At 36.7% G+C, this 13,360-nt stretch overlaps 1 protein-coding gene across 1 annotated transcript; it reads left to right on the forward strand.

The window, feature by feature from the left end:
* Positions 1 to 211: 211 nt before the first annotated feature.
* On the forward strand, positions 212 to 12,729 carry MYL1 (myosin light chain 1). The gene is made up of 7 exons (XM_006778938.2): positions 212 to 297; positions 1,053 to 1,077; positions 5,291 to 5,434; positions 7,682 to 7,855; positions 8,957 to 9,034; positions 11,892 to 11,934; positions 12,430 to 12,729. The coding sequence occupies exons 1-6, from the start codon at positions 295 to 297 to the stop codon at positions 11,918 to 11,920; spliced, it is 453 nt and encodes a 150-aa protein (XP_006779001.1). The 5' UTR covers positions 212 to 294; the 3' UTR covers positions 11,921 to 11,934; positions 12,430 to 12,729.
* Positions 12,730 to 13,360: the final 631 nt, after the last annotated feature.

A 13,360-nucleotide genomic window follows, 5' to 3' on the forward strand; every position in this document is an offset into this window, starting at 1 on the left:
GATAAAGACCATAAAAGTACCGACAGGCTTCAGGCTCACTATGGCTGCCTACTATGGTTTCTGGTTTCCTAAAAATAGCCCTCAGGGTACAGATCCCTCTCCCTCTTTGCCCTAAGAAAGCTGAAGAGCTCTCCGAAGGGAGTGGCCACCCCTCTCTGAAACCTGAATCGAACTGTGAGGTCACAGCTTCCCCCACAATAAAATGCAGCCTCCACCAGGGTGGCCCCACTCAGGGACTGGAGAAGCCCTCAACTCCTCATCTTCGCCGCTGTTTTGCAGCCCAGCAGCTCCATCATGGTGGGTCCTACGAGAAAAGAGTTTGTCATTTGCAGGAGGAAAGAGATAGGGGCTATCTATCCTCTTACTGAGAAAAAAGGCAGACATAAAACAGAACTGGGGAGATAGCATATTCAATATGAGTCTTTAGAATCCGCTTTGGGTTTTGGTGAGGTGGGCTGAGGATAGAAGAATTAATTTGAGCTATTATGCCAGCTGGAAAAATAAGGCTTAGTTCCCAAAATAGTACTTTATGCTTCATCAATTTTTGCTATATCACATAAGGTTTATTATATCTAAATTTAGAAAGAAAAAAAACCTCTGCAACTATAGGAAAATATCACATCTTAAAAAACAATCCAGTGATGCCCATTTCTAAAGCTGAGTAATCTACTTCTGATGCATTAAGTAAAAATGTGATGGTTAAACAGAAGAACAACTTATGGTGATTCTTTGCAATGCAGTGCATCTGTATTTCTTAAAACAGTGTACCTGTTTTAGACATATCTTCAGTATACTCTAGATTATTATCTTATTCCAGGAAGTATTTGACTTGGCCTCTGTTAAAGCATTGATTCATTAGAGAGAGATGTTCCCTAACTATCTTTGCCAATAGCTTTTTATTTATCCTAGACTCCGACGTATCCTAAGGCAACCTTCTTACTCTATGAAACCTACATGGCTTTTTAAAAATCTCAGGACAGGCAGCACTCAATTCTGTCAATGCATTTGAAAGAGTACTAGCTGTTTTTTCTTTCTCCCTCTCGCCACTGCAGTCCTTCAGCGCTGACCAGATTGCTGGTAAGTGAATTGAGCTTTTCTACTTCAGAAGTAGGCAGAACACTGCCTAGTTTTGGAAATATCACTTATCTCCAAGGCATGTGACTAACTGGCTCAACCTGTTAGTGTCCAAGCTATGCCTGAACTCTGAAAAGTAGGCTGACTTTGGGAGCTTACTTTAAAGATGACTCAGGGAATGAGCTCGGATACGCTGTAAAGTCAGGACATTTTGGTTGGTTAAAATATTCTTTGTGGTTAATTTCTTTCTAACAGATCGAGTTCTCTCAGGAACAGCAGGATGGTAAGTTTAAAAGATATTGCTGTTGATATGCGCACACTCAGAAAGATGGGTTTGGAAAGCCGACTCCCTCTGGGTGAGATTAGTTCTTCCTAATGACCCCCCACCGGTGCTGCCACTCTAAAAATAAATGCTCTCAATCACTCTAACATCTCTCAGCACCCCCAAGCAGCCCTTTCTTATAATTAGTAATCAGAGGTTAAAGCAAACAATAGATAAACACTACAAAATAGGCCCTTATATTCACTGATTTCTAAATATCTATATATACTAGTATACTCCAAAAAGATGCTGATTTTGGATGGCTAATTTGTTAATCAAATACTTAAAGAGAGATTTTGCAAGTCTGAATTGTTCAATTGGAAAATAAAATCATTACTATAAAACTGCCAATGACCAAATCTACATAATCTCAATGGGCATTATAATGCATTGAGAGAAATGATGGGTAAAGTAGATATAGAATAAAAGTAAATTCACAGACAAAGAGGGAAGAGTATTTGTCATAAAACTGTTGGGGGAAAACAGTAGATGTCTCCTGGTCCATCTTTAGTGACACAAGACAGGTTCCCAGGGAGGGGATGGGACTTGCTCAAGGAACCTAAGAATTAATAATAGGATCAAAATCTGGTATTAGTTTAAATTCATTAGAATTTCTTTCATAAAAACAATTACTAACTAAAAAACTTAAACTCTTATGATTCAAGAGAAGCAGAATACTTTCCCTAACACTCCCATGTTTTTTCTCCTTTCAGTCTTGGAATCCCAGAATCCTGTGCCCTATAAGATCCTATTTTTTCACTAGAAGTGTACTGAGGCATGTTTTATGGAGTGACAGTGTCACATATTCAAATAAAGTGAGATAGAAATAATCTATGAAAGAGAAGGGAAGAAAAATTAGGTGTATGATATATAACTTAGAATATTGGTCATAATAACTATCAATATTATACATGTTATGGTATATATTATGTAATTTTAAATATAGGTGATTTAATAAGGACCTATTCAAAGACTCAGTTCTCCACCTAAAGAATTCCACAGTTTCCTGTGTTTTAGTGTCTGGACTATCTCATGTTCAAACATCAATTAAGGAAAAAGAGGATATTTGCTGTAGTAGCTGTAGTACAGACTCACATGTATCCACATCATGGTTGGTGGCCTCATGTAGAACAATTAGATAACTTCATGACTCAGAACTCAATATCCTATAAAATTATACTAAACAGGACTATATTTTATTCAAAATAGTTGGTACTTCTACTATAATTTGTTTGATTTTTGATACATTTTTAACTAGTGATGCTGCAACATTTTCAGCTAATTACATCCCAGTCCTCTTATATATCTACTTTACAGGGTCATTTTGAAAGCCAAACTATGGTAGGACCAAACAATAGAAGACTTTAAAACCCTTATAGGAACAGAAGGGAAGTTTAAACCTATTAAACTATTACAATGAAACCTATTACTTCATATATGAAATAGGTTTTAGATAGAGTTTTGGTAAACATGGGTGTGGTGGACTGGTTTTTCTCTTGCGCCAGGAAAACAAATGTTTCTTAGCATTTTAAATGAAATGGAAATCTGATTTGTTCAGAAAAGAATGAAGACTTCCTTTGATTACTTTCTTGTTTAATGATTAAATAGTTTTACTCAAGGCTGTTCTATTTGAATGTTTCACAGGTTTGTAGGAAAGAAGAAATAACAACTAGAAAATCATAGCATCCTAAAAGTCTAAGTCCTCCTATGCTGTCCAGTAGAGCTGCCACTGGCCACATGTGGCTATTTAAATTTAAACGGTAAATAGTTAAAAATAAATTAACTATTTAAAAATAGTAAACATTTAAAATTCCATTTCCACAGTTGTACTAGTTGCCTTCTAGTGCTCAAGAATTGCAGGTAACTAGTAGCTACATTTTGGGGCAGCCCAGATATAGAACATTTCAATCATCACAGAAAGTTCTAGAACAGTATTGTTCTAGACAAGGGGCTGGAAAAAAAATTTTTTTAAAGGATCAACGAGTAAATATGTTAAGCTTTATTGGCAAATGCAGCCGCTGTAAAAAGAACCCAGATGTGTTACTGATGAAAACAGCCATAGACAATACATACACAAATAGCTGCATTCCAATCAAACTTTGTTTACAAAAACAGGTGGTCAGCCCCTAGGCAGGAGTGTGCTAACCCATGTTCTAGACTCTTCAAGAGAAAAACATAAGCCTTAAAATTCTGGGGTAGAAAGAACAATATCTTTCTGGCTTTAGCCTTTAAATCAACAGGAGGTTTAATGTCAGGAAGATTCTATTACAGCCCATAAAATTCCTATTTCTATATCAAGCATCTGCCCAGGGTAATAGTGAGCCCGCTGAGCAATTTGTGCATGAAAGCCTGGAGCCAGTAACAGGAATAGTTCAGTTTCACATGTCCCTTAGAAAGATGAAACAATATTTAACTAATGACCCTACAGTGCCTGGGGCATGTTTTCAGATTAGGGAAATGATCTTTTATGGTCAAATTGCAGAGAATATGAGGGGGAAATTTTAGCAAAGGAGGGAAACATGATCACAATAGTTGACAGTGAAAATGTCTGGTTCAATCCTAGATTAGAGGATGGAGGGACAGTAAAATAGGGTATTTTTGCTGAGTAATCTATCCAGAAGGTATAATTTGATCCTGAACAACTAATGGCCTAAAAAAAGACTGCTTTCGCCTCTTTCATGCACCAATGATTTTTGAGTGTTGTTAGTATTAACTCCAACCCGTTGCCATCAGTACTTTCGGGTTCCCCAGGAAATTCATTTAGTTAAACTTAGAAGGTTTTATTAAAATGTCTTTACTGGCCCCTAATCCATAGTAGTACCTCTTTCTGTCTTTTTGGTGTACATGCCTTAATTCTTTTTTAATGTAATTCTGAAGGCAAAACCATTCTATTAAAGGAGAATGACAAAATTTAGGAAAATTAAGGAATATAGTGATCATGATAAAAAAAATTACACTTTAAGAATATGTACTTATACACACACACACACACACGTACAATAAAAATGGAAATCTGAATAAAATTAGTGGTATCTATCAGTGTGAATACCCTGATTTCAATAGTATACAATAACTTTGCAAAAGGTTACTATTGGGGGAAACTAGGCAGAGTATTTAAGACATCTGTACTTTTCTCTAAAGTGCATGTGAATTTACCATTATCTCCATAAATTTTTCATTAGGATATATGTACTTAAAACTAACATAGCAACATGTTGTCATATGTATGATCTGAAAAAAAAAGAATAGTTTACCATAGCAACAGACCCAAACACATATTCCTCCTTCTGAATAAATTATACTAGGAGCCTATTACAGACACACATTGAAGTGGTTAAATGACACTTACAGAATTTAGAGACTTGTCTCAACTTTCTAGATTTTTCTTTCTGAAAAAATGAAGTTACTCCTGAAGAAAACTGGTTAAGGGGAGTATCTAGGAAATTTGTAACTCAAGAGGTTTTTTCCATGTAATTTGAGAAGTTTTTGTTGACCTCACAAACACAACCCCATTTGAAAATGTTTCTTGAAATGTTATTAATTATATGAGAGGTTATATAAGGAATTCTTAAAGCCTCAGAATATCTTAACCCATTCCTACTGACCACACAGATGAAGAAAATACGAACAAATATGACTAGAAGCTCCAATTTCCATATCTGATTAATAATAACATATGACTTGAAATGGGAAATGCTGCTTTAAAACAGCCCCCAAGTGGAAGGGTGTGTCCGTGACTGTTTGAACTAGGAAAAGGGAGAATCTAGCAATCACAACGTTGGAAAAATTTGTAAAATAGCGGAGAGTTTGAACTGGATCTTTGGTGAAATTAGGGTTAACTTACAGGTCTGAAGTAGAAAAAAAAAGCCCCCTAATGTTTCTTGCTTCTTGCAGATTTCAAGGAGGCGTTTCTCCTGTTTGACAGGACAGGTGATAGCAAAATCACCTTAAGCCAGGTTGGTGATGTCCTCCGGGCTCTAGGCACAAATCCCACCAATGCAGAGGTCAAGAAGGTGCTGGGAAATCCCACCAATGAAGGTAACCCCATGTTTTCCCAAAAAGTTGAGAAATATGTGGTGTGTGTGTGTGTGTGTGTGTGTGTGTGTGTGTGTGTTTCAGAGAAAGAGAGATTTATTAAGAAATAAGTTTCACAGAATAGGACTTAATTGGCTTTTGATGGTAAGTGTGCCACTTGGCTAGAGTCAGTTTTTTCCCTCATAAAGTAAGTTAACCTTCCTTTGAGAATTTGCAAGCTTGATAAAATTTCATGCTAATGCAAGGAAATAATATTTAATGCTAACATCATTATCATCATCTTATCTTAATGCTCATAATTTAAAGGTTAATGAAATGAAATAATACCCAAATCTACACATTTTTTCAAACCTTCAAAGGCAAAATTACATTTTGACAAAGATGTTAAATATGACTAAAACATAATGCACTTTGCAAATAACTCCAAGTAAATTATAATAGCACACTCCGAGAGGATGTCTACTCTGACAAAAGCCAGAGAAATGAAATCAATGTTTTCAGGGAGACAAAATACCTGCTGACTTTGCCCAATGGCCTATCTTTTGACACCCTGCTTCTGTAAGTCTCTTAAAGGAAACTCAGCTATCTTAATTAACAAAAACAGGATGACATCTTAATAAGAGTATTTTTTTATGTCCAGAGAATTACCAAAAGACCTAAAAATCTATGCCAAACCTGCATTTAGTCACCCAAGTTAAATCATGGTATCAAAGTCAGTAACATACATGAGTGGCAAAATTGCAGAATTTATTTGCTCAACACAGAAACCCAGTCCTAGAGCAAGAAAAAAATGTTTAATCCCTAAGGTTCATGGCAAAATATAATAATCTATTGGAAAACAAACAACAACAACAACAAGACCAAATTGACATTTTTTAAGTAGATATGTGGGCTGTTTATCTTTGCCACAGGTAAAAAAGAAAACAAATAATTTCTTTTTTCTTTGATAATTAAAATGACAATTTTCTTGTGTTGCAAAAGAAAAAATACTTCAAGAAAACCTAACTCTAAATCAGTCTGACTATTCATCACAGTTCATTTTCTTTAAAGGAAAATTTCCAGGTAAATCACACAAAATAATAGCTGAGAGAGTGAGATAAAGTAAAAGAATAGTAAGTCAAGTCTTCCTTCTTAAGTGCCATTTCTAACTTATCAAACATCCATCTTTAATGGGATTATTAAGTAAATATTCGTTTATTCAGCATTTCCATTCAGTCTTTTTACTATTATTTAATGTACTAGATTTGTATTCTATGAGGAAAGACTCGTAAAAGGGAATTCTGATTTTAGGAGTACATGACTATACACTGCATACATCTGGATAGTCTATTTTATATTTCCTGTGAATATGATTCACCTTGTCAAAAATTACCAAAGATAGTCCTATCATCTGTAGGCCTCTAAATTACAAAAACATCAGAAGTTCACAAAACATTTGACACATTCTTTCCTCATAAGCTTCTTTTTTAAATTAGCTAAAATTTAAAGAAATTGAAGGCCCTACAAAAGCTCAGGACAAAATCGGACTATATATTAAAGTTCAATTAAGTTTTACTATATTTACATGCTATCGTATCAGTATAATTTTATATAGCTTCCCTAGAAATTATAAAAATATTAAATTAAGCCCAGCCAGTGTGGCTCAGTGGTTGAGCATTGACCTACAAACCAGGAGGTCTCAGTTCAATTCCTGGTCAGGGCACATGCTTGGGTTGTGGGCTCGATCCCCAGTGGGGAGGCATGCAGGAGGCAGCCGATCAATGATTCTCTCTCATCTATGTCTTATCTCTCTCTTCCTCGCCCTTCCTATCTGAAATCAATAAAAATATATTTAAAAAAATATTAAATTGACAGTACTAATAAAATGGCAGCTAACATTAAGTACTCGGTTGTCCCAGGTATTGTAACAAACTTGGCTTGTGTCATCTCATTTACTAGTAATTCTCATACTAACACTATGAAATATCTCTATTTCAGAGATGAAGAAGCTGAGACATAAATTGGTTAATAAACTTGCCCATAATCACATAGGTGTAAATGGTGGGTTGGAGATAAAAGGTCGAGGACCAGGGCTCCAGAGCTCAGGCTATTTAACTATTACCAAAGTTTCCTCATCAGCAACTTACCAACTGAAATTTTCACTGTATGAAGATTTTTCAGGTCATCTAGAATAAACTTTAAAGTTTAATTTGAGACTCAGAGATGGCATTTTATGTTTGCTAACACTCTCCAAATTGCAATTTCTTCCAGAGATGAATGTCAAGAAAATTGAGTTTGAACAATTTCTTCCCATGATGCAAGCTATTTCTAACAACAAGGAGCAGGGCACTTATGAAGACTTCGTTGAGGGTCTGCGTGTCTTTGACAAGGAAGGCAATGGCACAGTCATGGGTGCTGAACTCCGTCACGTGCTAGCCACACTGGGTAAGGAAATTTGTTCCAGTGGAATTAGTAGGACAGAATATATAAGAAGGAGTATGACTTGAGGGAATCATGTTATAACCAAGGTAGATAAGGGAAAAGACTACAAAGGGAAAATGTAAAAGAATATTCAAAAGTTAACAACCATTTCAATTAACTAGTGTCAATGAGTGAGTTTGGGGAAAATGGTAACATAAATTACTGGTAATGAATAATAAAACACTGTAGTCCTCATAGGATATAGTTTGAATATCTATACTAATAAAAGCCTAGGTGGCCTTCGCGCATGACACCATCACAAGATGGCCACCACAAGATGTCCATGTGCACAGCGGAGACGGGGCCAAGTGGCTGCTCCATGTGGTGAGGCCTGGGGGTCCGGCGGCTCTGTGCAGCATGGAGGTGGCTGGTCCCAACGATGACGCCATCACAAGATGGCCGCCACAAGATGTCCATGTGCACAGCGGAGACGGGGCCAAGTGGCTGCTCCATGTGGTGAGGCCTGGGGGTCCGGCGGCTCTGTGCAGCATGGAGGTGGCTGGTCCCAACGTCTCTGCCACCTCATGCAGAAGAGGCAGGTCCTGGCGGAGGAAGCAGGTCATGTCAGGGGAGGGCAGTTTTGGGCAATGGGGCCAGCAGGGGAAGGCAGTTGGGGGCGATTGGGCCGGCAGGGGAGCAGTTAGGTGTCAATCAGGCTGGCAGGCAGAAGCAGTTTGGGGCTATCAGGCAGGCAGGCAGGTGAGCAGTAGGAGCCAGCGGTCCCAGATTGTGAGAAGGATGTCCAACTGCTGGTTTAGGCCCAGATCAGGCCTAAACTGGCAGATCGGGCCTAAACCGGCAGTTGGACATTCCCTGAGGGGTCCCAGATTGGAGAGGATGCAGGCTGGACTGAGGGGCCTCTAGTTCGTATATAATGTGCACTTAATTCACTGACTCAAAACATTTATTGGCAACCGACTAAGTGCGAGAGGAATAAGAAGGGCTTGGCTCCTATCCTCCAAGAGTTTAGTCATAGTCTCCAGAAGTTCCAAACTGGTCACTTACAGTGGAATATTGAAAATATTCTCTGACTTCCTTTCTGAACAAAGACTTTTGCTTCATCAGGTGAAAAGATGAGAGAGGAAGAAGTGGAAACACTGTTGCAAGGTCAAGAAGACTCCAATGGATGCATCAACTATGAAGGTACAATCTCATGTGCTCTGGTAGTTACTGCATCTCTTAAATGATTAGATTGATGATGGACTCCATTTGAGCTTAAAATAATTTCTTTTTCTTCACCTCCCTTATTAACACACACATGCTACTTATTATCAATGAACTATATAATAACTCTAACTCTAAAAAGATATCTTGTGAAGATTTGAATATCTATAATAACAAAAGCATAATATGCTAATTAGGCCAGATGACCTTCTGGATGAAGTCAGGGTTTCGAGGGAAGCCCCGGCCCCGGGTGCCAGAGGGAAACCAGTGCCGGCCGCCAGGGGAAGGAAGGCCTACTCTTGCACAAATTTCGGGCATCGGGCCTCTAGTATATATATACAAGATTTATTCCAGTGGGTTTTAGCACTCTTGTATATTGTTATACAGCTTAAAATGTGTTTTCACGTGTACTTTTCTTGTTAGACCTTTATCACATCTCTTTAATATAGACAGAGTTGTGTTAGAATAAAATTTATTAGAATATCAAAGTTGGAGAGATCTTAAAATCCTTTACATAAAGGAATTATAAAATGAAGAAATTGAGGGGCCAAAAAGTTTAGGTATCAGTGAAGGTCACATCATTAATGATAGGCATGGTGCTATATGAAAGTCCTCTCGTAGTGTCCAATTATCTATTTCCTGCTACCAATCTACAGCAGCTTCAGCCAGAGGATCTGAAAAGCAACAAACTACACAAAATAAAGATGCAAATTAAAGTTGCATGATATGACATGTAAATTAAAATTTTCCAAGAAAATTGAGAAACTTATCTATTCCCCTAAAATGCTAATCTAGTCATATTTCAATAAAGCTATGTTGATAGATTTTTTTAAAATTGATTTCAGAGAGGGAGGGAGAGGGAGAGAGAGATAGAAATATCAATGATGAGAGAGAATCATTGATTGGCTGCCTCCTGCATACGCCCTACTGGAGATCCAGCCTGAAACCGGGACATGTGCCCTGACCGGAAATCGAATTGTAACCCACGGTTCATAGGTCAACGCTCAACCACCGAGCCACACTGGCAGGGCTGTTGCTAGATTTCATGTAAATTTAGACTTGTGAAGTCTGATGACTAGAGGAAAAGTAAAGAAAAGAGAAGCAGAGAGAAGAGGGGAAGAAAGGAGAAAGGAGAGAGAGAGAGAGAGAGACAGAAGGGGACAGGAGAAAAGGAAAGTACTCAGCCAAGCATACCTTCACTGACAATCTTAATTAAACTTCACTTCTTTCCCATAAACAATATTTTAAATTTGGTTATTATCATAAGTATATTACATAAAAGAAGAATCATTCAATAAATACTGTTTGGACAAGTGGATAGTAATCTAGAAAATTAAATCAGACCTGGATCTTATACCAAAATAAATTCCAAATGGGTCAAGCATTTAAATGTAAAAGAAAAAAGCATAGGAGCCAAAGAAGAATTATTTTATAGCTTTTGGAACTGGAAGACCTCTCTAATACTTATATAAAACCCAGGAGGCACTTCAAATTTTGACAAATTCAACCATATCATGTTTTTTAATTTATATGGCAAAAGCCACCAGAAGCAGAGTTAAAAGAAAAACAGCAGACCAAAAAAAAGATATATTTTTGCAATCAGTATTGCAAAGAGCTCATTTTCCTAATAAAAAGCAATTACAAATTTATAAAAAGACCACAACCTAATAAAAAACTGATATATGAACAGACACTTCATAGAAAAGGAAAGTATATACACAAATACAGTGGAATATGCTAAACTTCATTAATAACAAGAGAAATGCAGATTGACACTACACTGAAATACCATTTTTAAATAAGCTGATTGCTGAAGATTAACAGTTTGACCAAACTTTGGGGTGAGAAGAATGTGTAGAAAAAGCCGATCTTATGCATTCCTACTGAGAATGTAAATCATTTAAGTCCCTGTGTGGTGATGGGGTACTAGCAGATCTAACAAATCTACTTCAAGGAATGTAGACATTCTTGCAGTCAAGTGAAATGAGTGCTACATGGTTATTTGTTAGTAGTGCTGTTTGTGATGGCCAAATATTTGAACAACTTAATGTTAATCGATGTAGAATGTATCATATAGATTCCAGTACATCTACACAATGAAATACCCTACAGCCCTGAAAAAAAAATGACATTCTTGTTTACGGTTATGGAAACATCTCCAAGTATATTACTAAGTGAGAAAAGTAAGTGAAAAAGAATTTGCAGAGTATGCCACCATTCATGTACAAAAAAAATTATAAACATATATTTGGCCCTAGCTGGTTTGGCTCAGTGAATAGAGCATTGGCCTGAGGACTGAAAGGTCCCAGGTTTGATGCGAATCAAGGGCACATGCCCAGGTGGCAGGCTCTGTCCCCATTGGGGGGGCGTGCAGGAGGCAGCCAATCAATGATTTTCTCTCATCATTGATGTTTCCATCTCTCTCTCCCTCTCCCTTCCTCTCTGAAATCAATAAAAATATATTTTTTAAAAAGAAGCATATATTTGTATTCTCTTATATGCACTTAATAGCTCTATGAACTTAGCTATAAAGGAGAAACTAAGTATCTGGGAGACAGTGGTGAGAAACTTTTATTTTTGTTATAAACTCTTTCATACTTTAAAGAAGAAAAATTTAATCGTGTGAATGTACCCCTTACTCAAAAATTAAATTTATAAAATCAGGGAAAGGTCATAAATCTAGTAATAAGTACAGCGGGCTGTGCAGAGCATGAAAAATAAGCTCCAGTGTTTTAGCTAAGATTAATTAAGATTGAAGTAACTTTCAGAACCTCTTTTTTATTATTATTAAATTTGACTGTTTTCTAACCCTCAACTGTCTGTATTGTGCCTACAGCTTTTGTCAAGCATATCATGTCTATCTAAATGGAGCTCTCAAGGTATATATGTTTCCTCTTTACTCTTTAGACTTTCTTGGGTTTTTTTTAATCTTCTTTAACTGCTTCACTTTATATTCTGTCGATATAATTAGTATTATTTCTTAAAAGTTATTTATATGAACCAGAAAACTTCAACTCCCTGAAATGGGTTATTTAGAAATAGATCACTTTGTATAAGCAAAAACCTCAGAAGTTTAATATATAAATCCTATCTTTGTACTAAAAGTATGCAATGGAGAGTCAACAACCCAGAGTAGTTAATTAATTTATTTGGGACGTAACACTAATAAAAGGATGGGCCTAAGTTTTCTGAATAACGCATAGTTTTTAACAGTTACCACTCTAGCAAACCATGTTATCACAGTTAAGCACTTGCAACCATGTGCTTACACCGAGGAAATAGTTTACCTTGAAAGTGTTGGCTCATTTGTGCTTTTTCTTCTTATCACTTCACATTAAAATAAAAATCCAACTCATTTCCCCCTTTCTTTACAGATCAAGCATTGTTTAGGAAGACTGGCTGGAAACTTATAACACCCATGTCCAGATCTGTTTACCATCATTCAGAAAACAAAACAATGTAGACTATTCTAGACTGAGGACTTCCTGAAATTTTTTATACCTACATTTCTCTCTGAATTGCATTCATATAACACAAACCAAGTGTCTCCTGCTCTAGACAAGGATAAAATACTGACAATCTCAAACCCAAGCACCACTCTTTATTTTCTACCATGGGTCAATCAACATCCTTAAATTAAAAGAGCAATAAATAACTTTGGTCAGTCTGGAATATTCAATTTGCATTGTGTTTTTATCTTCTTAGAGAAAATAATTTTTAAAACCTCAATTCTATTGTTCATGTATAGAATATTGATGAATTAAAAGAAGAAATCAGTATAGTCTATATAGAAAATAACAGAATGAATAGTAGTGATAATCCCATAAATCATATATGGGATTCAATCATATATTACTGAAAAAGTGAAATAGAACTCCAGCTGGCTTGGCTCAGTGGACAGAGTGTTGGCCTGTGGGCTCAAGGGTCCTGGGTTCAATTCCAGTCAAGGGCACATGCCCAAGTTGTGAGCTTGGTCCCCAGAAGGGGGCATACAGGCGGCAGCCAATCAATGATTCTCTCTCATCATTGATGTTTCTATTTCTCACTCCCTCTCCCTTCCTCTCTGAAATCAATAAAAAAAAATCTTTAAAAAAAAGAAAGAAAGAAAAAGTGAAATGGAGAACTGAAAAAATTCAGAGGATCAGAGATGTTTTCATATAAACTACCCAGGCAATTCAAGATGAAAGCAGGCTTCCTCAGTTGCATGTAAATCATCGTATTCATGGTTTGAACTATTTCACTTCTAGTGATAATCTGGCCTATTAGAAAATTCTAATAAGCCCTAATCCCTCTCACTGAATGTCT

This window comes from Myotis davidii, unplaced genomic scaffold (genome assembly GCF_000327345.1).
Source record: "Myotis davidii unplaced genomic scaffold, ASM32734v1 scaffold268, whole genome shotgun sequence".
Classification (NCBI taxonomy): Eukaryota; Metazoa; Chordata; class Mammalia; order Chiroptera; family Vespertilionidae; genus Myotis; species Myotis davidii.